The sequence below is a fragment of the Felis catus genome, chromosome A3 (assembly GCF_018350175.1).
Source record: "Felis catus isolate Fca126 chromosome A3, F.catus_Fca126_mat1.0, whole genome shotgun sequence".
NCBI classification, from domain to species: Eukaryota; Metazoa; Chordata; class Mammalia; order Carnivora; family Felidae; genus Felis; species Felis catus.
In genome coordinates this window covers 43310127-43337626 of record NC_058370.1, presented here as the reverse complement: position 1 = coordinate 43337626, position 27500 = coordinate 43310127, and the positions used below count along the sequence as shown (strand labels likewise).

Genomic DNA, 27500 nt, shown 5'->3' with positions numbered 1-27500 from the left:
TAGGCATACAGGTATTCAAAATTAAACTCAAAAAGACCAGATTTTTAAAAACTGTTACAGGAAGTAGTCTAGCAAGAAATTAACCTAGGAAGAAATGATAGGAAGTAAGGGTGAATAAATAATTTAGTGAGGTTTACTGTTGTCTAAACAACACAAAAGAAAAAAGACAGATAAGAGCACACACAAATATTCTGTTTGAAGGGAAGACCACATGATAATATTAAAAAATTAAGAGAAAAAATAGATGTCCTAAATTAGAACCTACAAAAAGAATAAAAATTGAGCATATAACTTTCTTTATAGCGAAGAATCAACATAATATACTTTCTCTGACAACACATATTTGATTAGAAATTAAATCAATTACTAAAAGATACCTTAAAAATTTCTATATATGTAAAAAGTAAACAAACCAAGAAACAAACTGTTGTGTTACAGAGGAAATAATGAGAAAAATTACAAAATGCTTAGTACTGATTGATAATAAACTCCCATCACTTCATGAGTCACAGCTAAAGCAGTATTGTAGGGATACTTATAGCTATGACTACATTTATCAGAAAACAAGAAAGAGTAGGGACTGAACAAATGCATTTAGAGCTGCTCCTTGTGTAGCTGCATTAAAACGGTACTAAAGTTCCAGGTTAAGATGGGGGATTAAATGCACAATTTTACTCCCTCCCCAAACCCACTAAACCTACAGAATCAGGCTTCTAAAAAAGGGAGAGAAGCATACAAAAATAGGAAGATCAGGGGAAAAAAACATCTGGGAAGCAGATGGATAAATACTAACTGCTTTAAAGCCCAAACTCCCAAGCTGGCTTTGGGTTAGGTGTGAACCAGCCCAATCTGTACCACAGTACCCTCGTAAAACCCAGTGGCAGCACCAGACTCCTCTGGAGCTGGGAATAAATGGGGTACTTAGAAGAAGGAGCAGGTAAAAGTTGTGTGCACAGCAGTTCGATTCCCAAATCCTCAATCCCCTGCTGCCAGGTGGCTGCCTCCCCACAGAAGTCTGGAGGTCCCATCTCTAGAGAAGGCGTAACCAGCGCTCTGGAGGGACAGCTCATCTAGCGTGAAGGTGGGAGTACAAGTTGAAGGCTAAGGTCCCTCTACCTCTACGTGGTAACCAGGGTTCTGAGACTGGGAGACTGACTAGCCAGGGGGAAAGACCTCAAGGAAGAGATGTTGGGGGGTCCTTGTCAAAGGATGCTCCTAGATAATGGGTCTGTACACAGAATCTCAGGTTCGGCCTCATTTTCCCTCACAAAGGGAAAGCACTGCTTCTGGTATTGAAGTTGTCTCTCAGCCTGTCCCAACACTAGCTTGGAATTTTGGCTTTAAGTTCAAGGCCTTTCAGACATGTAAGGTCTACGATTTTACTTCCCAGGCAGCTTTCCTCAGGAAGTCACTAAGAATATGCTCCACTAAAACAAGGGACTAAAATTACAACATGGCAAAGATGAGGCACAGGAAACGGTAAGATTCAAAACAGAAGAAGGGCAAAGGAGTCTCCAGTGAAGGGACAGCCCAGGACCACTACTGGGTGACAGGTGTCACTCAAGGGGCAGCTACAGAGGCTATCTTAAGTCCCTGCTGCACTGCACCATCTTTTATTTATTCATTTTTATCAGTTTATTTTATTCTTTTCACCATAAATGTACTCTTCAGGGGCACTTAGATGGTGGCTCAGTGGATTAAGCGGCCAACTCTTGATTTCAGCTCAGGTCATGATCTCGTGGTTCATGAGTTCGAGCCCTGAGTTGGGCTCCTGAGTTGGAGCCCTGTCAGTTGGCGCTGACAGTGTGGAGCCCACTTGGGATTCTCTCTCTCCCTCTCTGTCCCTCCCCCACTCATACTGATTCTCTCTCTCTCTCAAAATAAACAAATAAACTTTTAAAAAAATAAGTGTACTCTTTAATCCCCATCCCCTATTTCACCCATTGCCCCACCCACCTCCCATCTGGTAACCATCAGTTTGTTCTCTATAGTTAAGAGTCTATTGGTTGGTTTTATCTTTTTTCCCCCTCACTTGTTTGTTTCTTAAATCCCACATATGAGTAAAATCATATAGTATTTGTCTTTCTCTGACTGACTTATTTTGCTTAGCATAATACACTCTAGTTCCATCCATATTGTTGCAAATGGCAAGATTTCATTCTTTTTTATGGCTGATATTCCATTGTGTGTATATACATATATGTATATATATACATACACACACACCCCATCTTCTTTATCCATTCATCTATCGATGGACATGGGCTGCTTCCATAGTTTGGCTATTATAAATAATGCTGCAATAAACACAGGGGTGCATGTATCCCTTTGAATTCATGTATTTGTATTTTCCGGGTAAATACCAAACAATGTGATTACTGGATCGTAGGGTACACTGGACCGTCTATAAAACCTAAGGAATTGTAGCCCAGAATCTCACTGGTGCTCAGCTTGGCTTCACCATGTACTCTGAGACTCCTCTACAACCTCCATGCCCACTCCATGGATCAGTTGAGGACACATGCCCCACAAACAACTGCTCGGACTTCCTACAAGCTGGAAGGAACCACATCAGTCCAGACGCAGGAAACAGAGGGCCCCGCTGTCCCTGCCCAGATTTCTGCCACACTGAGTGTTATACACTGCAGCCCTGCCTGAGGCTCAGACTGTGGTAAGCCTTACGCTCCCCAGAACTGCCTAATGACCTTGAACACTGACTTCTCTACAAAGGGGTCATGGAACCTGAAGCCAGAATGTGACTGTGGGAGTTTCCTGGGGCTGCCATATCAATGGCTTGTCACAAACGAGATGGCTAAAATAACAAACTTATTCTTCCACAGTTCTAGAGGCTGGAAGTCAGAAATCAAGGTGTTAGCAGGGCCATGCTCTCTCTGAATATTCTAGGGAAGAATCTGTTCCACACTTTCTCTTATCTTCTGGTGTTGCCAGCATGCATTGGTATCCCTTACTTGTGGACACATCGCTCTGCCTCAGTCATCACATGGTGATCTCCCTGTGTCTGTTTCTATGCCTCTTCTCTTCTTCTAAGGATACCAGTCATATTGTGTTAAGTACCTACCCTGCTCCAGTATGACCTCATCTTAATTAATTACATCTACAAAGGCCCTATTTCCAAACAAGTTCACATTCATGGGTACAAGGGGTTAAAACTTCAATATATATCCTTTTGGGGGACACAATTCAATCTTTAACAATGACCCAGAGAGATTGCTTAGCTTATTCTCTCCTGGAAGCCTTCATCTAATAGTGGCAATTTCTTACACAGCTAGATTTGTGCCTCCTACTTAGTTTTTTAAAAACTAAAAGTGACATAAAAAACTCAGAGCGGCTCCCTCTTAGGGGGAGGGAGTAGGCAGTACACAGAACTTCCAAGGTGCTTGTATGCTCAGTTAGTTTGTTTCTTTCTTTTTCTTTCTTTCTTTCTTTCTTTCTTTCTTTCTTTCTTTCTTTCTTTCTTTCTTTCTTTCTTTTTTGCTAATGTTCTCTTTCTTAACCCAAGAGACAGATACAAAAGTATTTATTTAATTAACCCATAAATTATAATATGTCCTATGTATTCTTCTGTAGCTACAGGACACATGTCATAATTTAAAAAATTAAGTATAGGGATTAAAAAGACAAACCCACAGGAAGAAAAAACAGGCGAACAGGTGACTGCAGTCCAAGCACATGAGTAAGTGGCAAACACCTGAGACGAGAGAGCCAGAACTTAAGGCAGCAGTGAAGACAGGCCAAGGGCAGGATGATATACATGCAGAGCCTCAGGAAAGGCAACAAGGCATCGATCAGGTCCTGCTAACACTGAGACTGGGCAAGAAGACTCCGGACTGAGAGTCTCTCTACCTAAGAGGTTAAAGCCTCCAACTACACCCCCAATGCCCACATCCAGAAATGATCTTTCCCTCCATGGGCAGAAGACCAGAGTGTCTGGAGATGCTTGGGAAACACTCTGGACACCAGAGCACCTGGCCAAGCCAAGATGGGACTGAAAACAGGGAGACTCAGGGAAGTTTTCCAGCTGAATGGTAGGCTCCTGGACCAACCCATTCACCTCTAGGGTGTAGGCAGGCAGGTTACTACTCCCCAAGGCAAGATGCAAAATAGGAAAAAAAAAAAAAAAAAAAAGAAAATTAAGGGATCCACCTAGAGTAGGGGTTGTCAGCAAACTATATCCCACAGGCCAGATCCAGCCTGTTTTAGTAAATAGTGTGTTACTGGGACACAGCCATGCCCATCCATTATATCTTGCTTTCACACAACAGCAGAGTTGAGTAGTTGCAACTCAGACTGTGTGGCCTGCAAAGCCAAAACCATTTACTGTCTGACCCTTTACAGAAGGCCTGCCAACCCCTGGTGTACAGGGTTCAATATCCAAATAATAGGTGTGCTCCAAAAAGACAGAACAGAGATGGGACGCTTGAGTGACTCAATTGGTTGAGCGACCGGCTCCTGATTTTGGCTCAGGTAATGATCTCACGGTTTGTGAGATCCAGCTCCATGTTGGGCTCTGTACTGATAGAGTGAGGCCTGCTTAAGATTCTCTCTCTCCCTCTCTTCCCCTCCCCTGCTCCCACTATCAAAATAAATAAATAAACATTTAAGAGAGAGAGAGAGAGAAAATAGAATATAGGAAATTAAGATGTTCCAGAGCTCTAGGAGAGTTTCAAATTGAAAGAGCCCACACACCACATGCCCAACACAGTGGAAGAAAAAGCCCCACACACAGTACCTCATAGAGTAAGATCACAACACCAGCAATATCAGCCCACTAGTTTCCAAAGAAGACAGAAAACGTGCAAATAATCTTATTTGGCAATTATTTAATCCTATTTAGCAATTCACAGGCAGAAATATAAGAATGTAATCAGAAACATATAAATAAAAGATGCGATTTCACTTTACAGCCATCAGATTAGCAAAACTAGTTAAAGGCTATTTAGGAGCAAGTGCTAACAAAGACTCAGGGAAATCAGACCTGTCATTCCTGCTCTGGGAAGGCGCATTCTCGAAGTTCTGAGTGGAATTGACCATTCCCAGGAGCACTCACAGACTTGGATTCCCCTGAATATTCTCAAGCTATGCTGCCACACACGCATCTATTTCTACGCGTTGTCTCCTAACTACACAGATGTTTACACGTCCTCCGATTCTGCTCAGCACGTGGTCTGCTACATCATATGTCCTCAACAAACCTGCCACTCAGGGCTATGACACAAACCATGTGCAAACTCAGTCCCCATCCGGGACTAGGAGAGGCAAAGAAAGTGTCAAGGCTCTGTCCTGAATGCCCAAAGGAAACAAACAAACCCGGCTGTAATCATGGGTATTCATACCGAATAGTTTCAAAAACCAAAGCCCAGAAATTTTTCTATTTTGCTCCCTTGCTGTTTCCTTCTCTTCCCCGAAGTCACTCAGGACTTCCAGTCGAGCACAGCTGTGCCCCCTCCTTCTGTAGTGCCGCCTGCCCGCCCCCATCTGCTGCCCCCGGGAATCTTACCTGGTATCGGTCAAGGATTCTGAAGTCCTGACAGGTTGTTCTGTATGTGGCTTGTCCAGCTGGAAGCCTGGAAACTCCCCCTTCTTTGGCTCCATAAATTCCATCAACTAACAGAAGAGCAGCATTAACAACTTGATCCAAGTCAAAAAGTGGTAATCCCCTATCCCTTTTCGCTTGTCTGACAATCAATTTCCGCTTCAGTCTGCGAGCTTCTGGCGTCATGGCAACGGCACTGGGACAAGCTTCCAGCCTCTTCAGGAGTAGCTTCTCCTCGTAGATGCTCACGGGGGTGTACTTGGGCCCTTTAGGTTTCCTGTCCTTCTCCAGCTGGGGCTTCCTCTTCTCTCGAGTCCTCGTTTGCAAAGATGTGTTGGAATCTGTGTCTTCGCTGTCAATGTCCATCCTGTCAGGCTTTTCCTCCTCGCTCTCCACCTCCTGCTTTATCTGTTCAGGCGCTCTGACCTTCTTTCTGCCCCCGACCACTGCCCCAGAAGCTGCTGCCCCAGCAGGCGGAGGTACATACTCCATCCCTGGGTCTATGACTCCATCGCCTTCCATCTCGTCATCGTCTGCGCAGAGTGCAAGACAGTGTAATCAAGACATGGGAAAGAAGAAATGCAGGGTGCACCGCCCACAAAGTGAAAATACACACATTCTGTCACACACGAAAAACAAAAGACCCAAGAAAGGCAAGTCTTACCGTGAAACAAGGCTTGTGGTGGCATCACATCTGGAATCAGATCTGCCTCTGAAAGCAAGCTGGGTGTGGCCGAGTGAGAGGCGGGGGTCCCAGGGGCAGAGAAATCCAGAGACGGAGAAGGAGACGGGCTTGTCAGAGGGGTGCGGTCAGAGGAGCTCAAGGACGAGAAGTCAATCACTTCCCCTTTTTCTAGAACCACGTCTGGCCTGCGGCCGCGGCTTATAAACTTCACAGGGGTCGAAGAAGTACTCCTGTCCAGAAAGCCAGCTGCTTCCTTCTGGGCTCTCCTAATGTCCTTTGCTTCCTGAGTACGAGACCTTTTCTCTTTTAATTCCATGGCAGATTCCACGGGATTACGACTTGCCCGTTTTCGAAGGCCCTCCACAGTAATGATGGGATCCAAAGCTGGTTTGGAGGCTGCCAAAAGAGAAGTATCTCAACTTTAGTTTCTTTTGCTAATTTAATTGTGAACCTATTACCATGTTCAAAATAGAGAAATGTTCAACAACGAACGTCCTAAACTAGGACTTGGGGTGCTTCTGACAAGAAAAAAGGGATTACAATGCAAATTTAAATAATTAAATACTGTATTTGCCTGTTGAAATTGGCAAGTCTTAAAAGTTCGGTAATGTTCAACAAGAGTATGGGGAAATGGGTATTTTCATGCCTTTTGAGTAAGGTGTGAATTTTTATTACAACTTTTTGGAGGGTGATTTGGCAACACTAATACTTGGAATAAACATGCCCTTGATATGGCAACCTGTTTCCAGGAATTTATCACAAATAATTTACCCACATATAGTATTATTTAAAATAACAACAACAAAAAGGCAGAAGTGACCAAAATATCCATCAGTAGTGGGAATGGCCTATTATATTATCCTATGAAGGTCATTCAATGGGATACAATTGGAAAAAAAGAAAATAAGGCAGATCTACATGGAATACTATGGAAAGATGTCCAGGGTCTCCTAGTAAGGTGGGGGAGAGGGATAGAGAACAAGTATTACAGCATGAGTTTATTTTTTCAATTAAAAATGCTAAAAGCATTCACAGGACACAGCAGTGGTTACTCTGGGGAGTGAAACTGCAGGCAGGTGTAGGGGAGGAGGACACTGTCAGGCTTTATACTTTTCAACACTATTTGATTTTTTTCTCAAATATATTTTTAAAAATTTAAAGCTCACTAAAATTTTTTAGATTAAAAAAACCCCAGACCAATATGTGATTGTAAGGAGTTTTCTTTAAGTGGGAGAATGGCATCAGGTTAGGCCACGAAAAAGAATCCTTATCTCCTAAAGATAGTACTGAGATGTTTAAGAACGAGATGTTGATGATGGGATTTGCTTCTGAATAATCCAAGGCGTGGAATGGGTGGAGGGTTGGGGGAAAGCACCCAGTGGCCAAATTAAACTGAGATGGCCAGCAATGAACTGCTGAAGTGAAGAGAAAGGTACATAGGGACTCATTACACCACTCTCTTCATATTGGTGGGTGTTTACAAATTTCCACATAAAAAGCTGTAAAAACAAAATGAGATTGAAAATAGAGAAGCCTGGGGCACCTGGGTGACCCAGTCAATTAAGCATCTGACTCTGATAGTGCAAGGTCCGCTTTAGATGCTCTGTCCAGCCCTTCTTCTCTGCCCCTCCTCCTACCCCTTCTCTGCCCCTCCTCCTTGAACGTGTGCACTCGCTCTCGCTCTCTCTCTCTCTCTTTTCAAAATAAATAAACATTTTTGGGCCACCTGGGTGACTCAGTCAGTGGAGCATCGACTTTGGTTCAGGTCATGATCTCAAGGCTCCTGGGTTCAAGCCCCGCGTTGGGCTCTGTGCTGACAGCTCAGATCGTAGAGCCTGCTTCGGATTCTGTGTCTCCCTCTCTCTCTCTGGCCACCCCCCACTCGCACCCTGTCTCTCTCTCTCTCAAAAATAAATATTAAAAAAAAGTTTTTTAAATAAACATTAAAGAAAAAAGAAAATAGAGAACCTTGCAGATACCAAAGGACATTTCCAGAACTGGTAACTTGATTAGGAAATGCTAAAATATTTTTTGTATGGTATTTATTTACAGCATACACAAAATGTGTCATACACCTGCCAAGCAGAGTAGCTCCAGAGAGGCAGCTGGCCTATGCCTTACAAGCAGGAGGTCTTATAAACTCATGCTTGCTTGGCTCCGGCCTGGCCAGCACGTGCTATAGTGTTCTCACAAGAGTACCTTTTACTTTCAGGGTAGAGGCAGACAGCTTCTCTCCTTCAGGCTTCATTGTTGGTGGCTTGTTGTGAACGAGCTTCCACCATCCTGGTTCTCCGAACTCTTGAGCCCCTGAACGGAAGAACATGGGGCTTCCCACACTGAGGCAACCTGCTACTGTGCTCCACCAGGTCGAAGTCTTCTTCCTGGAGAGTCCAAGAATTTAAAAATTATTGGCTTTTCAATTTTGGCATTATGTGGAAAATACACTCTCCAGATACTCTAGGACTCCAAGCCTGTGTTATGCCATGGAACCTCCAATCTTTGAAGGAACAGAGCATAAGAGTCAAGGGAGAGGCTCTGGAGCCTGTCTGGCTTCAAATCCTGGCTCTACCACCTTCTGGCTGCCTCAGTTTCCTCTTTTTTAAAATTAGGATAACAACTTAACTCAAAAGGTTGCTATGGGGATTAAACAAAATAATTCAAACAAAGCTCATAAAACACTTATCACTTGGGTGCCTGGGGGCTCAGTTGGTTAAGTGTCAGACTCTTGATTTCAGCTCAGGTCATGATCTCAGGGTTTGTGAGATCAAGCCCCACGTTGGGCTCTGCACTGACAGTGCAGAGAGGAGAGAAAGAGGGGGAGAGAGAGAGAGGTAATATCTCAAGCAGGTTCCACACTCAGCTCAGAGCCCAACATGGGGCTCGGTCCCATGACGCTGGGATCATGACCTGAGCCGAAACCAAGAGTCAGATGCTCAACCGACTGAGCCACCCAGGTGCCCCAAATGAAGTTGCTTTTATATGTGAATTAAAACCAGCTCTCAAGAAAGCAAGCAAGAGAATCATTGGCCCTGGTAAACAGTTCATTTTACCCCAGAAGTCAGATGCACCTCTCAGTCTGCTCCTATTTGCCTGTACAAATACTAAAGTGAAATAAAACTATACAGTGTGTTTCATAAATAGAGTTGAACTTTGGGGGAATAACCAACTTTGGCCAAAAAAAAAAAAAAGTATATAATAAAAAGCCTTCACACCAGCACTGAGCCCAAGGCAGGGCTTGAACTCACAGCCCCAAGATCAAGACCTGAGTTATCATCAAGAGTTGGATGCTTAACCAATTGAGCCACCCAGGTGCTCTTGAAAGTTTTTAATGATACGTAAAATGCTAACTATTCAGATTCCTGTTGAAAATTCTTTTAAAGGCAACTGTTCTAAAAAACAAGTACCAGAAATCCTATAACACAGTCTTTCGTAAGAAGGCCAGCCTTAACAGTTGGAAAATACTGCTCAAGAGGCAAAAAGAAAAAAGCATTCTTAGGGACAAAGATCTGCTAGAAAACAAAGAAAAAAAAACCCACAAATATAAACTTTAATAGGCATGAGCATTTTCTGAGATGGGGGCAAAAACACCTCAGTTTCCTCCCCAGTGTTTTGGTCCCAGAGCACCTCTCCCACATTTGTATCTTTTTCTAAACTACCCAAGCCTCCCTCCTCTTGCCCAAAGGATATGGGAGGGGAGGGGTTCCACTTGCTTTCATACACCAGCTGAAGGTGCCTCCCCAGGTCCTCAGGCTCTGCCCACTTTTCTTTTTAAAAAAATTTTTTTAAATGTTTATTTACATTTGAGAAAGAGAGCTTGAGCAGGGGAGGGGCAGAGACAGAGACAGAATCTGAAGCAGGCTGAATCTGTGAGCTGTCAGCACAGAGCCCAACATGGGGCTCAAACCCTCGAGTAGTGACATCGTGACCTGAGGCAAAGTCAGCCACTCAAACAACTGAGCTACTCAGGTGCCCCTCTTCCATCTTTCTTCTTTCTGTTGTTCAGACCCAGAAACTCCCACTGTCCTACTCTCAGGCTCACTTACTCTTTCTTCTGCCCACTCAAAGCTGCTTCTCAATCCCTCCAAGGGAATTTTTCATTTCAGCTACTGTATTTTTCAGCTGCAGAATTTCTTTTTGGTTTCTTTTTAGGTTTTTTATCTCTTTGCTGACACGTCTATTTTGTTTATACAACATTTTCTTGACTTTCTCCACATCAGTTCTTAGGACATCTTTAAGACAGTTGTAAAGTCTGTCTTATAGATCCGCCAGTAGGTCTTTTTCAGGGACAGTTTCTGTTGTTTTATTGTTTTTTCCTTTGAATTGGCCATATTTTCCTGTTTCTTTGTATTCCTTGTAATTTTTTGTTGAAATTGGATATTTGAATTTAATAATGTAGTAACTCTGGAAATCAGATTCTCTTCCTCCTCTGAGATTTACGGGTTTTTGTGTCTGTTGTTGTTGTTGTTGTTTTTATTGTTGTAGGGTGTCTGTGTATCAAAGATCAACCTGAGGTATAAACTTAAGGTCTTCCCGGGTCATTTCTGAGACTGTGCCTTTCCCTGGGCATGCATGGTGACTTCCTAATTTCCTCTGTATATGTGGTTACTTTTGATTGTCTTATCTTTAAAGTCTGGCTCCACAAAGGGGACAAAGAGAAAAATAAAATGGTGGGGGGGGGGGAGTGCCAGCCCTTTAAATCTCCTTCAAGTCATTTCAACCAGAGGGAGAAGGGTTTGCAACCATTCAGGGGAGGTGCGACCCACCTCTTCATCTGCATTTCTGTGACGAGAAGCAGCAATCAGCAATCAGAGCACAGATTCCTGACATTTAGAGGACAGGGTCCTTTTTGTCTACCCTGGCTCCCACAAGCTGCATGTGAGCTGCTTGGGGAACAAGTGCGTTGCTGCCTGACACAGGGTTGAAGGGTGTGGAATGGGTAAATGTTACTAACAGCTGAATTTGACCAAATTCAACTGCCATTTACCTTCCAAGTCTCCTCTTGGAAGTTACAAGCCTTCAATATAGATCCAGAGATCCAAAATAGTTACATCAGACAGATTCTGCCATTTCAACTGTTTGTTGTCTAGGTGGGAACAGACTTCTGGTGCTTCCTACTCTGCCATCCTCCTGGAATCTTTGTCATACCGTTTAAAAAATTTTAGGAGCGCCTGGGTGGCTCAGTTGGTTTAGTGTCCGACTTCAGCTCATGTCTCGATCTCGTGGCTTGTGAGTTCGAGCCCCACGTTGGCCTCTGTGCTGACAGCTCCAAGCCTGGAGCCTGCTTCAGATTCTGTGTCTCCCTCTCTCTCTGCCCCTTCCTCCCCCTCAAAAATATATAAACATTTTTTAAAAAAGAAGCTGGGGATAGAACAATGGGAGGAAAATAAGTCAAAATCACTGCCTTCACTGAGTTGATTCCTGATAAAGGAGATACACAATAAGAAACAAAAAAGTATAGAATCAAGAAGTGCTAAGAGGGCTCCTGGGTGGCTCAGTTGGTTGGGCGTCTGACTTCAGCTCAGGTCATGATCTCACAGCCTGTGAGTTTGAGTCCCGCATCGGGCTCTGTGCTGACAGCTCAGAGCCTGGAGCCTGCTTCGGATGCTGTGTCTCCCTCTCTCTCTGCCCCTCCCCTGCTCATGCTTGGTCTCTCTCCCTCTCAAAAAATAAACATTAAAAAAATAATAAAATAAAAAATTTTAAATACTATGAATGTGCTTTATCATATTTCATCATATGTAAGACCCACTGACTTTAAGATATACCATTTTATGTACAACAAAAGAAGAAAACTAGCCATCAGTTATGACATACTATCCCTTATAAGATGTATCCGGATGTCAGAAATGTGAAATTTAAAAAAAAAATTTTTTTAAAGAGATGCAAAAATTTTAAAACATGTGCATCTTGGGGTGCCTGGGTGGCTCAGTTGGTTAGGCGTTCAATTCTTGGTTTTGGCTCAGGTCATGATCTCACGGTTTCATGGGTTTGAGCTCCGCGTCACTGATAGTGCAGAGCCTGCTTGGGATTCTCTGTCTCCTTCTCCCTCTGCCCCTCTCCCATTTGCACTGTCTCTGTCTCTCTTAAAATAAATAAATAAACTTAAAAAAAAAAGTGTGCATCTTAGAAATCAATGAAGTACAGTAATAGAAAAAAGTATTCAAAGTATTCTTCATTATTCAAAGTTATACCTCCTATATACTCCATACCTGAAATTAATAGAACACTGTATGTTAACTACACTGGAATGAAAAAATATTAAATTAAATTAAAGGGGCACCTGGGTGGCTCAGTCGGTTAAGCATCCAACTTCAGCTCAGGTCATGATCTCACACTCCGTGAGTTCAAGCCCTGCGTGCTGACAGCTCAGAGCCTGGAGCCTGCTTCTGGTTCTGTGTCTTGCTCTCTCTCTGCCCCTCCCCTGCTCATGCCCTGTCTCTCTCTGTCTCAAAAATAAATTTAAAAAAATTTAAAAAAAATTTTTTTAAATATTGAATTAAAAACAAATTTTTAATGTATATTATATTTGAGAGAGAGACAGTGTGTGAGCAGGGGAGGGGCACAGAGAGATGGAGACAGAATCTGAAGCAGGCTCCAGGCTCTGGGCTGACAGCACATAGCCCAACGCGGGACTCACAAGCAGTGAGATCATGATCTGAGCCGAAGTTGGACACTTAACCAACCGAGCCACCTAGACAATCTGGAATTAAAAAAAAAAATTAATAAAAAATGTTTTTTAATCCTGGAAAAATTCAAGGTCAGGATTATAAAAGCAGATTAAATGATCACACATACAAAGGCAATTAAACTGCAGCAATTAATTAAAGCTTTTAAATACTTTTTTTTAAACATGTTTATTCATTTTTTGAGAGAGAGACAGTGTGAGTGGGGGAGGGGCAGAGAGAGAGGGCGACTCGGGCGACACAGAATCTGAAGCAGGCTCCAGGCTCCGAGATGTCAGCACAGAGCCTGACGTGGGGCTTAAACTCACAAACTGCAAGATCATGCCCTGAGTGGAAGTCGGATGCTCCACCAAATGAGTCACCCAGGCACCCCGGCTTTTGAATACTTTTACACTTATTTCCATAATAGATAACATAAAGCCATTTAAGTAAGCCTTTACATATTTAAACTTTAAGAAAACATTAAAGACACGAATGAAAAACCTGTAAACATCTAAAAGAAAATGTATTCAAATCCCGCACTTCATTACACAGCACACTATTCTCTTAGGTCATATGGCAAATGAGAAATGCTTATCTTGTTAGGAATTTAAAGAATGTTCTATGGATAACAGAATTAAAATCTTCAATAGCTATGAAAAAAGTCTAACTGTACATGTTCTCTGCAGGCCGCTTCCCTGGGGCATAGTGATTCTGTGGATGTTCACACACAGAGCCGTCTGAGCACGTGCTGACTGCCTTGGGCAAGGGGTTTCGGTGGCTTTTCCAATCACCGACGCTTATAGCAGAGTTCCAAAAGCAAAGGACAACGTTGACGTAGGGAACTAATCGACAAGGAATCACAGAGTAATTTTTAATGATCTCTCATTCCTTCTGGTTAGATCAAGAAGAAAGTTGGTTGCTTTAAGTTCTAACTTAAAGCACACACTGCTTCCCTTTCTGATCAAGAAAGAGGGCTTTGATTGCCTTTATGGGCCATGAGATCCAGCTATAATTCAATAACATTCTGTTATTTTTAGCACACCTATTTTTATAGTTTCATTCTATGTATGGCAAATGATACGAATTTTCCACTTATCATAGTGGTGTGAAGTTTCTTTTCAAAATGAATGTATTTACAAAAAGGGGGGGGGCTTGATTCAAATAAGTAAATGGTAATTCTAGTGATTCACTAACATGGCCAAAAACCACTAGTTTAATGGTAAAACCACACAGAAACTGGAGAGTAATTAATGCCTTTCAGTAAAGGATTAAAAAGGAAAAAAAAAAAAGCCTTGGCTGATTCCTCTCCAAACATACTCTACAAATGAACAAATGAAACAACTGAACAACTTATGTTAAAATATAGCAAAATCCTTAAAAACAGGCAATTTAAATCCAATTTCTTCTAGAAGACAATCCACTAAGCAGAATGGCACTGAGAGATCAGGAAAACATTCCAAGATCTAATTTTATCAGTTTTTTTCCCTTTCTTGTGCTTTATAAATGGGGTATATTAAGTTCCATAAATAGTGCTAAATCATTAAACTAAGACAACAGATTCCCTTTCTTTAAGAAAAGAACCAGTTATACTGTCAATTCTTTTCTTAGTACTACTAAATAACTCAAGAACAAAAATAACTCCTTTTGTAAAAGTGTACTGAATCTCTTCTATTTTCTCCTCACAGCGAGCCTTCAGAAAGCCGCCTCTCCTTTCGACTGCCCTCCCTGAGCTCCGAGTGATGCTGGCAGAGCTGTGTCTTCTCGGCGCCCGAGGAAACAGAGGCCGCAGTGCATTCAGAGAAAGGACAGGTACAAACTTCCTGTTCTGACCTGATGTGATCAGAGCCTGTATCACGTCTACCCTGACCCAATTAAGCAAGACATATGAGCCTCACACAGGACTTAAGATGGCAACTAACAATCAGAATCTCATACAATTTGCAAATGCAGTTGGAAACTCACTAATCCCTAACGGCAATAAAAATCTTGTTGATCTGCATGGATCTTTAGTTAAAGCATGTGGTTTTAAGATCTGTGCCCTGGTAGGGGTGCCTGGGTGGCGCAGTCGGTTAAGCGTCCGACTTCAGCCAGGTCACGATCTCGTGGTCCGTGAGTTCGAGTCCCGCGTCAGGCTCTGGGCTGATGGCTCAGAGCCTGGAGCCTGTTTCCGATTCTGTGTCTCCCTCTCTCTCTGCCCCTCCCCCGTTCATGCTCTGTCTCTCTCTGTCCCAAAAATAAATAAACGTTGAAGATCTGTGCCCTGGCATATCTGAGTGTGATGAGCCAAAGCAGCCACCAATGAGGCGTGCTCAGCAGTAAAATCAATGCGTTATCATGCAGAGGAATGAATGAACAAGCCATATGCGTATTAACGTGCCTAGACTTTGCTAAGCACTATAATACCAAAACGTATCACCAGTATTTACTTTCCAGTTCATAAAAACAAATACTGATAAGAGTCTATTAATGAAGAGCAATTTAAAGAGGTGAAGTCAGCCATTGCCATTATCTTCCTTCCTCTGACCTTCTATCAGACACTGATTTCAAAAGGACAAAATGATCCTATATCCTCAAATTAGTTACTCATCCAACTATTAAACAGCCTCATGGAATTAAGCTCTCTATTTTTTAACATTCTAAGAATCTCTTCAAATCTCTTCATGCTCAGTAGAAACCAAGAGTGTCCTCTAAGGTAGGACTAGAAAAGTCCGGAAACCTACATTTTTTAATAGTATATACTTCCGGGGTGCCTGAGTGGCTCAGTCGGTTAAGCATCCGACTCTTGATTTTGGCTCAGGTCATGATCTCATGGTTCGCGAGATCGAGTCCCACACTGGTCTCTGTGCTGGCAGCACGGAGCCTACTTAGGATTCTCTGTCTCTGCCCCTCCTGCTTGCGCTCACTCTCAAAACAAATCAACATTTAAAAAAAATCCAAAAAACAGTACATACTTCCACTTTGGTTTTCCACAAACACGTGTTTTAACTTAAAAAAGTAACATCTTCTGAATTAAAAAATTCTTTGTAATTGCCACAGGTACTCTAATTCCTAAAGGGCTGCATTAGGCTATCTCAAATCTCATGTACTTTGTTCTTCACCTCTTTGTGCAAGTATAAGATTTCCAAAAATCACGTTACCTATTCCCCAGTAAAAAGGTCCAATGTTTCTCAATAAAAGCACAGATATCTTCTTTCCATCGGAAATAACCTTGCCGTCCACTTCCTTCCAGAGACAAGTTATACATTGCCAGCATGACGACCTGGAACACAAACGCAACAAGGGCTGGGAGGCAAGCACGATTAGGGATGTTAACCTTCGGGGGAAAAAGTTTGTTTTCTATTCTGAGTAGGAATGGTGGGGAACAGAGGGGGAAAGGGTGATATCTTGGAATACTCTCAGTATAGAGTTTTATTTTCTGTTTTGCTTCCATTAGATGAATATCACTAATCCACTTAAGTATCTGCCGTTGTTCCTTACACGTTGCACATGCAGGGCTAATGTGTGGCTGAACTGATATGATAAACAACGACTGTCCTATGCAAGCAACCTGTCCCGCTGCCCCCCCCCCCAACCCCGCTCCATGTCCTTCCATCTTATACAACATGGCACTAGATATAATGACAACTACTGGCTGTCAGGCATCCAGGTATCTGCTGCAGCCCACATTTTCTGAATGATGGTGCTAACCTTTATTTTGAAAGTCACCCCTGCCTATCTATATACTTTCCTAAGTTTTTTAGAGAGCAAAAACAAAGACTCTCAGAATTTCAAAGCTGAAAATGTTGGTCACCATCTACTCGGTGTTTAGCCATTTTTAGCTGCGGAAACCTTTCTTCTGATGAAATTAGCATTACTCTCAGAGCTCCAAGTGGAAACTCCTCATCTGGTCCAGCCTTGCTCGTCTACAGGTGATTAATTCATAGCCCGGAATTGGGAAGTGTTTTCCAGAAATATAAGTAACATGTGCTCACTGTAAAAGACTTCCATAATAGAAAAGCAAAGAAGGAAGTAAAAATCACTCTAGATCTGCCATCAAGAAACAATCACTTTTAACATGTTCAATGACTATCCTTTGAGGCATTTCTACTTGCATCTATATACATGCAATTTTGTCATGATGTAATTTCATGTAAATGAACAAAACAATACAAGCTATTTGAAACTACATTTTCAACCTAATGAAAATAATGATTGATTTGGGGCCACTGAAATTGAAAAAGGGACAGAGAATCTATGTAAGGAATCTAACTTAATTATTCTTTCCAGAAGGAACATCCTGAAAGTGTAAGGAGGCTAGTAAACTGCAGTTCAGACTCCCCAACCCCCGTGCTCACAGCGCGAGACCCTCAATGGTCCAAGGGAAAACCTCCAACTCAAAGGGCCCAGTAATACCGACACTTCCACTAACCAAGCTCCCCGCTCCTTACACTTGTGAAACCTGCAGAAACCCCACCAAACAATTAATCCCATCGACGGATTTGTCAAGTCCTTTCACTCACTGTTGCAACAGGTTTACATCAACTAACCAACAGCTTCCTTAAAAACTTATTGTCCATCAGGACTTACTATTCAACGGATATGGAGTTTCAGTTTGGGAAGATAAATATGTTTGGAGATGGACAGTGATGATGGTTGCAAAACAATGTGAATGTACCGAATGCCGCTGAATTATATGCTTAAAGGTGGTTAAAATAGTAAACTTTCATGTTACGTATATTTTACCTCAATTTTAAAAGCTATTGTTCAAGAAATACTTTAAGGAAAGTCTGAAATCAGCTTCTTTTGCCTACTCCCAGACCCCTCAAGTACTTCAGACACACGTATTCACTGTTAATCTCGGCAGTAGAGACACTGTCTGCTACTTTATTTCTGGTACTTTTTTTGTATGTCTGAATTATTTCACCACTTTAAAAAGCTAAAATTCACACATTTACTTGAAAATAACTTTTTCTGTAACACTTAATATTTATTAAGCAAACTGCAAAATCTATGAAGGACATGGTTTTCCCCCTCCCCTGGAATCTGGAATCTTAAAAAAAAATGAATCCCAGTTCAGTTTTTCACTCTCACAAGAGCTTATCAGTGAGAGTATCCCCAGGGCCCAGCTTGGGGCTGGCTCAGCCACAGTAGGCACTTCACAAGTACCTGCTGAAAAACACCTAGAAAAATAATGAGCACAGATCACGGTACGTGCTACACCTGCCATGTAAGAATAAGCATCCAGGATGAGACTATAACCACTACCCTATCCTTCCCAAACATATGATGGTTTCTCCCGCATTTCAAACTGCTGTTCGCAAGTCACTACGAGAAGAGAACACAAAAAAGAGCATGGAAGAAAGGTCAGGAGACCAGACCCTCTGTCCTGTTGGTATTTTGTGGTGAAACAGGCATTTCTACTTATTACTTTGGTAAATCAACAAATATAAAGTTTAAGATTTAAAAAGACAGAAACCTCACATTCCAATATAGTATTTGGTGACATCAATAGAATCTATAAAACACCATCTGATTTAGCTCTTTCTTGAGATGCTGGAGTTTTTATTTTTAATTTTTTTTTAAATTATTTTCATTTTATTTATTTGAGAGAGAGGGAGACAGCAGGTACAAGTGAGGAAAGGGGGGAGAGGGAGAGGGAGAGAGAAAGAGAGAGAAAGAGAGAAAGAGAGAAAGAGAGAAAGAGAGAGAGAAAGAGAGAGAGAGAGAGAGAGAGAGAGAGAGAGAGAGAGAGAGAGAGAATCTTAAGCAGGCTCTGCATTCAGTGAGAAGCCCGACGCAGTGCTCAATCCCATGACCCTGGGATCAAGACCTGAGCCAAAATCAAGAGTCAGACACTCAACCGACTGAGCCACCCAGGCACCCTGAGGCTGGGTTTCTTAGAGGCAACTAGAAATACTGGTCAGTAGTTTACCAAGAACCAGACGTGTCTGATCTATCACTTCATTGTACCAAGGTATTATCTACCATCAATCCATCTTCTGGAAGTGAAAACATAATTTTCAAGTGATGTCAGCCTAATTAAATGTGCAAACTGAGCCAATATTGTATCTTCTGAGCAATATAACCAAAAGCCAGTTGTTCTCTTCAAAAGAACCTCCGCAAAAACTCATATTCTTGCCAATAAATTACGTATATTTGCTCTTCTTCCACTTTACAGCTTTTTGAGACGCTTACAGATCAAATGCAAATCTGCTGATGGGTGTACACATGAGAATAATCTATTATATTAATCTGACCTTGCCTAGACACAATATCCCAGGTACACGTTGAGAAAAACATCCCAATTACAATACGCATAAGACTATATCCTCAGTACAAACGTCCCTTCATTTTCTACTTGCACACTCTCAGCCAAGTCAAAAAAGGCTCCCTAAATTCACCACTGACAGATTTCATTAGCACATCTCCTAGTAAAGCACTGATAATTAATAGTCCAAGCTGCTAAAGCAACTGCAGTTTATAAGGAATACCTTAGTGGCTCAGATCATTTCATCCAAACTCTTTCTCATTTACCCTGTTTCTTTCTTTCATAGCAAAAAAGTGCTATGGGTAATTAACTTGTTTATTTGTCTGCTTATTGTCTAAAATGTCTAAAATGTCAGCTGCCTAGCTGTCTTCCTCATCACAGCAGTCTCCAGGCCTAGAATGACACCTGGTTCATCATGGGCACTCAATATTTGTTAAATGAATAAACATAAAAACTCAAAGTAATGTGTAATTCGTTCATTTTTAGAATACAGACTATGGCCATTGGTACCTTGCAATAGACCTAGTTAGTAACATAAAAACAAACCAAAAAAATTAAGACAAGCTGGCGATCAGTAAAAAGCTATTGTTCAGGCTACAGTTGGCTCGGAGGAGGGGGCTGGTACCAGAGACGGCTAAAAGGTGGACGTAGCTATTCATCCCCCCAACAATATTCAAACATATCCGTGTTCAAACGCGGAAAAGCCAGATCACGTTGGCTTCTGCAATGAGCCACGTTATACTTTCCCAAACTATTTCCAACGTGGTCACCTTTACATTGTGCTGAAAACGGCTGCCAGAAAAATATGAACCTCATTGGGAATTCAATTAAAATCAGAGTCTGGCATCATATCCATGTGAAATTGTGTGTGTGAGGTTTTCGAGAATCTCAAACCTAATTCACCACATTAGCAGGGAGTATTTTCACAAAGAACTCCTTTCGCCCTATATTTATCATTTTCATTGTGAAGTACGGAGCGACCCTCAAAACAGCTCAAAAGCCTATGTGTAAGCTCCCTGTTCTCTGAATATTCATTCCAATGAATTCCTTGGGGGATTGACCCTGCAAATTCTAGGGGAAGAGCTTTTTACTCACTTGCTGCCATGTCAGTTTCAGCCTTTCATACTGCTCCTTGCCATCTTCTGAGCAATCGGAACAAGTGAATCTAAAAAAATTATCACCCTTAAGGTAACTGAGCTGTTCCCTCAGCTGACCTAGGAGAAAAACAAAAAAGCACATCATAGGTTTATCTAGAGCAGCATTTATCAGTGTATCAACCAGATTTTCCACGCTTCCCATGTGTTCTTCCTCCTTTTCAGCTAACCCATGAAAGCAGGACGGGAATAGGGAAAACAGAAGAAAAGCACAGAAGAAAAGTGTATGCCTGTTAAGTGTATGCTTCCTAGCTTTTAGGAGAAAGATGCTGGAAAATCACGTTGTCATTGCTCTCACTGGATTTTCCAACTGTTAACATTCCTGACTCCTATGGGTCTCCACACACACTTTCAAGAAATATCTGAGTTCCCACTGCGTGCCAGGCACTGGCCTAGGAACCGGAACACAGCGCCCAAGATAGTCTGCTGTCTGCATTTTATAAGTTCTTAGGGTGACATACAAGGAAATAGGTAATCATAATAGCACAACGGTTCTCCATCCTCACTGTACATCGGAATCACCCATGGAGTGGTTTTGTTTTTTTAAAAGATGCCTGGGCCTACTCACACAGAATGAATCAATCTCTAAAAGGGGGGGTCTGGGTCTCTCCATTTTCTAATGTTCCCCAGGTGATGCCAATGCTCTGGGAGACGGGACAACCACCGGAATGGAACGTGGTGTGTGCCACAGGGCAATGCGAGGGTACATAAAAGGGAGGCCCAACCCATACTAGGAAGATGGGAGAGCTAGAAAGAGTGGCATTGACAGGGGACCTGAAGGATGACTAGAATTGGCCAGGGGAAGAGGGGTGCCTATGTGAATGGCGGGAGCCCACGGAGGCTACAGAGACACATATTCCAGAGAGGAAATTAAAATGTGCAGAGACCTTGGTATAAGAATTTTTTTGTGGAGAATTAAAAGCTCACCCTAACTGCAAAGTTCTGGTTGTGTGGGGACAGGATACTGAGGAGAGACGCTGAGGAAGTTAGCAGGGACCCTATCGTGATGGACAGTTTAAAATGTATCCTTAGAGGACAAGGTGGAACGCCAGAGATTTCTCAGGCAGGGAGCTAAATCACTAAGCAGCAAGAGCTCAGAAGCAAACTCTAGCTAATGCATAGAAAGTTCTAGACTGTTTCCTATGAAACTGTTACTATTAATTTATTAATAGTAACTGTTAATCTGAATAGTTAAATCCATCTTAAAAACACTTCCACATACCAGAAACTGACCCGTTTCAGCTGAAATTTCTCTGACCTAGTTACAAAGTATTACACAAAGAATTCCTCTGGTACCGATGTCTTTCCTAGTCTCTGCCGGATGGGAAAATCCAATTTTGGTAAGACTCGTGATGGCTGCCAAAGCTCTCCTTGAGAGCCAGGACACTGGCAGATGAAAAGATTAGTTGAAAGAGTGGGGTATCGGGGCAGCATGTGTATATATATTTGTCACCAGCAGATCTAGGAGGCCAGCAAGCAGAAAACAAGAATGGTCCCAGAAAAAAAGCATAAAATATTTTTAATCTGCTAATTCTGACTTACTTCAGCATACAACAGCAGTTTTCCACGGAAGTTAAACATTAATAGAGTAACTTGAACTTTCATTCTATACTGGGCCTAGTATTGGGCCCTAAATCCACAACGTGATCTTGTTAAACAATGTGGCTAATTCTTTAAATAACACAGGATTTCCAACTTTCTTTTATTGGGTTGCCGTCCAAAATGTTAACTTAACAATGTGAGAGGTTGACAGTAATTTTTATTAGCACAAATGTGTCTACGTTTTATATAAATCTGTCATTAACCAACTAAACTAATCATAAATATAATAATTATCTTTTTATTTAGGTCCATTGTACATTCATGTTTCGTTCACAGGTGAGAAAAACAAACCTTCACATTGGAACTGACAAATCAAAGGAATTGAGAAGCTCCTTACTGGCCGGTATCCATTTTTGGCACTTGTCACAGAAGTAGGACAGCTGCTCCTCCATCCAGGACACATCTCCTTCGTCACTGTTGAGGGAATCCCCACTCTGATCATGAGATAAGTCCACTGATGCCTGGTCCTCCGATTCAACGATCAGGAGAGTCTCCCCCTCCACCTCTCCCTCCTCCAGCCCTTCTGAGGTAGATGTTCTCGTGGCTTCATCATCATGCCGGCTTATCAAGCTACTCAGGTGGATGTTACTATCCATCCCTTCCTCTCCCAGGCTCTCAAGTGCTTTTCACGAACAATCCTAAGCTCTGGACACCAGGCTTCAAGGGGCTTCTTCCAGGATCACACAGACAGACAGAAACTCTTCATGAGAGTGTCTGCCCGCTTCTTTACTCAGGTAGAAGGGACTTTTAAGCAATCATTTAGAATATGTGATCCACTGTCCTTGTCTTTGGTCAAGTTTGAAAGGACAGTGACCGAAAAAAGGTGAACACCTCACAAAGCTATTCTCCATCCACACTCACACCCACACTCAACACTGTCCCATCAATATTTGGCATCCATTTCAAGTCATGTTTTTTGAGATCCTTTTGCCAATAACATCTTCTCTCTTTCTGCTTCAAGTTGCTCAGTCAAAATAATCTGTTCTCCCAAGAGACGAATGTTTTCTTTTTTCCGATTCTGCCTCTCAATGTCTCTGATCACTCCATCGTGAAGCCTCTAAAAACGCAAGAAACAGATTTCAGTAACACCCAAACAGGTGGTTCCCTTCCTTGTGCCATTCGATCTGAGTAACAGTACTACCAAAAGACACTGAAAACTTTGAGACTCCAAATACCTAATTACTATTTCAACTTTCTGCATAAATGTACAATGTAACAAGCTATCAGATTAATTTGGTTGTGTGCTCCACCAGTGTTATTACTTAACATGACTGAACCATATTTTAAGAAATTCCTGAACATTCAGTATAGAAGCTTCACGGGAAATTAAAAAAAAACTGTTCCTGAGGTGAATTTTAAAAGTTTAATTGATACACAATGCTTTAAAAGATCTGGTGAGAATTACTACAGTAACTTTACAAACTACTTTCCTATTAGCAATGATCCTAGCTGAATAATAAATATCAAAGAAAAAAAAGATTCCTGAAATTTAAACAAACTATCAGGATGCAAGAAAATAAAGATCTTAGCTTCTTCTAGTGCATAAGAAGAAGTAAAAATTGTACAGAATTACTAATCAATTACATGACTGAGAGAGACGGGAAAAATGCAATGCTACTACCGGAGGAAAAAAGAAAGGTGGTAGTTACTTTGAGAAGCACTAAAGACAGGTCAAAAATTCCAGAACATGGACTTGGCACCTAAGATGAGACTTTTTAAAGCCTAAGTCCAGTCATTACTAATAACTGCCATTTTCTAGTTTTTAGGTCCCCAAATACTAATTTTTTTTTAACGGCAACCTTGTGAGGTAGAATTAATGGGGGTGGGGCCCAGGGCCTGGGGTTTTTTTGTTTGTTGGTAATCATTAGGTCTATTTTATTTTACTACTATCATCGTTATTATTTTTAAGCGGGCACTATGCCCAGCACAGAGCCCAACAATGCACTTAAACTCACAACCCTGAGATCAAGACCTGAGCTGAGATCAAGAGTCAGATGCTCAACCGACTGAGCTACTGAGGTGTCCCTATTATGCCTATTTAAAGGAACTCGCCAAGTACCTACTTGCCAGATCTCCTCCAGGCCTAGAGTTTCACTCACTATTATGGGGGGAACTGGGAAGTTTAAGAGTCCTAGAACAGATAACACAATTGAAAACCATCTTTTTTGGACCTTGCTCCTTAGCCAGATCTCCAGAGACATTTGGGTCCTCCCTCCCCAGTCCTTTGGGTCCTGTACTTCCTGTACCATGACACACCCATGCACACGCCCCACCCCACCCCCAAAGCCCACACCATCCACTGGAATCATTCTTTCCATACCTGCCTCTGGGATCTTCCATACCTGATCTTCCTTCCTCAGACTTCAGCATATGGCTTAGGAACTTGCTTTCCTGCCATCACTGTAGTGCTACCTTCCTTCAAGTTGCAGTGTATGCCAACTGCGTGCGACTTGCACTTAGCTACCTTACTAATCACCTCTCTTACTAACCACCAAGACCTCTTCACCATTACTCATGTAGTACAACTCGTTTTGCTGGGTTCCAGTGAGGATTAATGTCAGTGCCTGGCATGTGGTAAACAGTCAAGAAATGCTAGAAAACAACCGTCATTATTTTATTTCTTGCTTCCTTGAACCTTCCAACATACCCAATGTGTCAATCATTTGTCTTCTTCCTAGTGTAAAAAAAAAAGTCCACTGAATGACTGGATGCAAAATAAACACAGGTTATTCCGGTCAATCTTTTCTTCATCTAATTTCCAAATACCTAAATCTTTGTTTTTCTACCCTCTAGTACAGAGATACTCAACCCCAGCTGCATGTTAGAATCCCCTGGGTGGCTTTTAACACATACGTGATCAAGATTCCCCATATCCAAGAGATTCTGATTTAAGAGGTCTGGAGTAGGTGACATTGTAAAAATGAGAGATGCTGAGTTAGTTCAGAACCAAGCTCTCATCCATCCCTATCCCATAGTCTGAAAATCTCTGCCTCCACTGACCTCAGAACTACATCTGACCATCCTCTACTCCACCTCAAATTTCTTTTGATCACCCTCTTTTCCTTTCACTTCTTAGAAGAGAAACTTGCCTGCCTCTATTCCAAAAGCTCCGCCCTCAGAACCCATACTTTGTTCCCCAATCTCTAACCTCTTCTATGTCCTCATTACTCATCCCAATAGCCCCTCCTCCAAATTCTTATACCATCACACCTTCCCGATTTCCAGACTGTGAACAAGGACAAGACCTCTTCTGCTTCATCTCTGTGTACCAAACACACTGCACAGCCCAGTACGACAAAAGGCCATTTACTATTGATTCATCCAGTTCATTACTTCCACCCTTGGCAAAACTAAGCCCAACCCTAACGCACTGACCTAGTTGCCTGTTCTCAACTTTCAGCACCGGTGTGAAGCAGTTACAAACTCAGGAACGCCTGTCCTTCCTATCTTTTGTTTCCCAAAGCGCCTAGTGTGGTGCCTGGCACACACAGACCAATCACTAAACATTTGCCAACTAGAGGAAAAACAATATGAACTGACACACACGGAACGGGCGGTCGGTCAACCGATCAGTAAGTTACAGATATTTCTAGAAATACAGGTACAGAAAAAAGAAAAATTGGAGGCTGGTATCTCTAATTCCCAGAATCTTGTTTCCACAGCATACTGTTTCTTAAAAGAAACAAACAAACAAACAAACGAAAAGCATCCACTAAATTACCTTGGCTAAAGGCAGAGAAAGTGGATTCGGGGCAGCCTCCTTAATCCTAGGATAAAATCTCATTAACACTGGAAATGAGATACATTAGGGTTGAGCCTCAACCTTGGGCCTGGGGTTGGGGAGAGGCCGACAACTTGCTGAGTGCACCCCCACGAAAACCCTTTCCCGCCTCTACTTTGCAGCGGCCCAAGCGACACGCTGAAAAGTCCGTGTCACTGTAGGCTGGAGGTGACCTGGGAACCGGGCCGCCCACCACCCTGCAGGCCTGCCTTAGCTGGAGCCAGGAGGCTGCGGCGCGGAGGGCAGGGGCTCCCCCGCGCCGACAGGACGGGGTCGCCGGGGCCTCCCGGTGCACGCGGCCGCGGGGCCTGCCGCGCCCGGGCCGGGCGGACGGCGTGGGAGCCGCAGTTGCGTGACCGGGGTGATCGAGGAATGGGTGGGACGCAGGATCGCGCCGCCGCGGAGCCGACGAAAGAGGGAGAGACGACGGGCAACGGAGAACCACGCGGAGAGAGGCCACTGGGCCTTAGGTCGCCCTCGCGGGCCCCGGAAGAGGAGGTCACGTGACACCGACCTGCCGGTCCTGCCGCTGCTTCAGATGCACGCCGGCCACGGTGGCCGCCGTCAGCACCACCGACAGGCCCAGCACCACCTTCGAGCTCCTCGACATCCCCGCGCCGGCCGCCGCGGCCTCCGCCTACCCGCCCCGGGCCCCAGGGCCGCAACCGAACGCGACTCGGAGGCTGCGGGTCAGGCTCGACCGCTCGAGCGCAGAGCCCCTGCAGCCGCTGCACCGCCCGCCGCGCCAGGCGCTAGCAATCGAGAGCCGAGCGCGGAGCGGTGTCCCTGCACTGCTCAAGTGTGGCTGCGGTTGCCTCTTCTTCCCGACCCCGCACACAAACATAATCTGTCCCCTCTGAGCGTTCTGCTGACCCGGGTCCTTTGCTCAATACCAGCCTTAGTAATCGCAGCCTCTTTGGCCCTTTGCGCGGTAGGTGCCACCAGAAGATGGAGTTTTTGCTTGTAGATCCATAATTAAATGTTGTAGACACTGTCACCTGTTTTCATCTAAATACTGTGCGCTGCCTGGTCAGGCTCTGATTTTTCTTAAAACCGAAAAGCCTTCTGGCTAAAGGGCATGCTAACTGGGTAGCGATGCCTCTTCGTTGCCTCTTGGTAAGAAAAGCGCTGGTCAACTTGCTTCCCGTGTAATTACTAAGAGATCGCCTTTATACCTTTGGAGCCTCAGTTCCTGCACCAATAAGACAAGATTCCTGATTCCCACATTACTAGGGAAATGAATGAATGAATGAATGAATGAATGAATGTAAGGCATTATGCAAGGCATCATTTTCACTTTTCCTTGTGGTAGAAAGAAATTTGGCTTTCCGGAAAGTGTAAAGTATCTAATAGAATAGGCAATTGGAAGGTATTCCCATTAAGTCATGCTTTCCCACTGGAATTCACAGAGAGCAAGCTTCTTCCTGTGGAAACAACTATGGCCAGTACTGATTAGGACCAGGTCTTGGTTAGCACCACCCAAGGGCTTCTCCAATATTCATTTCTGTAGTGCTTTGCTATTCCAGTTTGTTACTTAGTGTAAATGGCATGAGATAATTATTGCTTGTAAGAAATGTAATAAAAAAAAATTGAATACTTTTTTCAAACCACATTTTGTCCATGGCATTTTTCTCAGCCAGAGGAGGATATATCACTGAATTGGGAAACTGAGTTCCTCCCCTAATAGACTGTGGAGTTAGAAGCACTTCAATTCAAGGTGTATTTGTCTTCTTTTGTAATAGAAAAGAAAAAACAGTATTAGACTGCTTTTTTACTTCATGACCTGAGCTGAAGTCGGACACTTAATCGACT

General features: G+C 42.9%; 2 protein-coding genes across 3 annotated transcripts in view; both read right to left on the bottom strand.

The window, feature by feature from the left end:
* The window catches only part of KAT14 (lysine acetyltransferase 14), a 37008-nt gene extending 14505 nt beyond the window's left edge, over positions 1-22503 (bottom strand). The window contains exons 1-6 of the mRNA XM_023251495.2: positions 22245-22503; positions 20247-20365; positions 16042-16163; positions 8439-8620; positions 6219-6635; positions 5519-6087 (exon numbers count right to left, since the gene is read on the bottom strand). Coding sequence (XP_023107263.2) covers positions 5519-6087; positions 6219-6635; positions 8439-8620; positions 16042-16163; positions 20247-20365; positions 22245-22503 — 1668 coding nt within the window. The remainder of the gene's footprint in view (positions 1-5518; positions 6088-6218; positions 6636-8438; positions 8621-16041; positions 16164-20246; positions 20366-22244) is intronic.
* A 309-nt stretch (positions 22504-22812) lies between these two features.
* On the bottom strand, positions 22813-26399 carry PET117 (PET117 cytochrome c oxidase chaperone). Of its 2 annotated transcripts, none has more exons than XM_003983806.5 (2): positions 26203-26399; positions 22813-22964 (listed from the first exon to the last, which is right to left on the bottom strand). In XM_003983806.5, exons 1-2 carry the CDS (start codon positions 26296-26298, stop codon positions 22815-22817), a joined length of 246 nt encoding a protein of 81 aa, XP_003983855.2. In that variant the 5' UTR covers positions 26299-26399; the 3' UTR covers positions 22813-22814. The 2 variants fall into 2 exon arrangements, 1 of the variants encoding a protein (XP_003983855.2); XR_006595397.1 differs by lacking the exon at positions 26203-26399 and adding an exon at positions 25629-26196 and having other exon boundaries at positions 22828-22964.
* Between the last annotated feature and the right edge of the window lie 1101 nt (positions 26400-27500).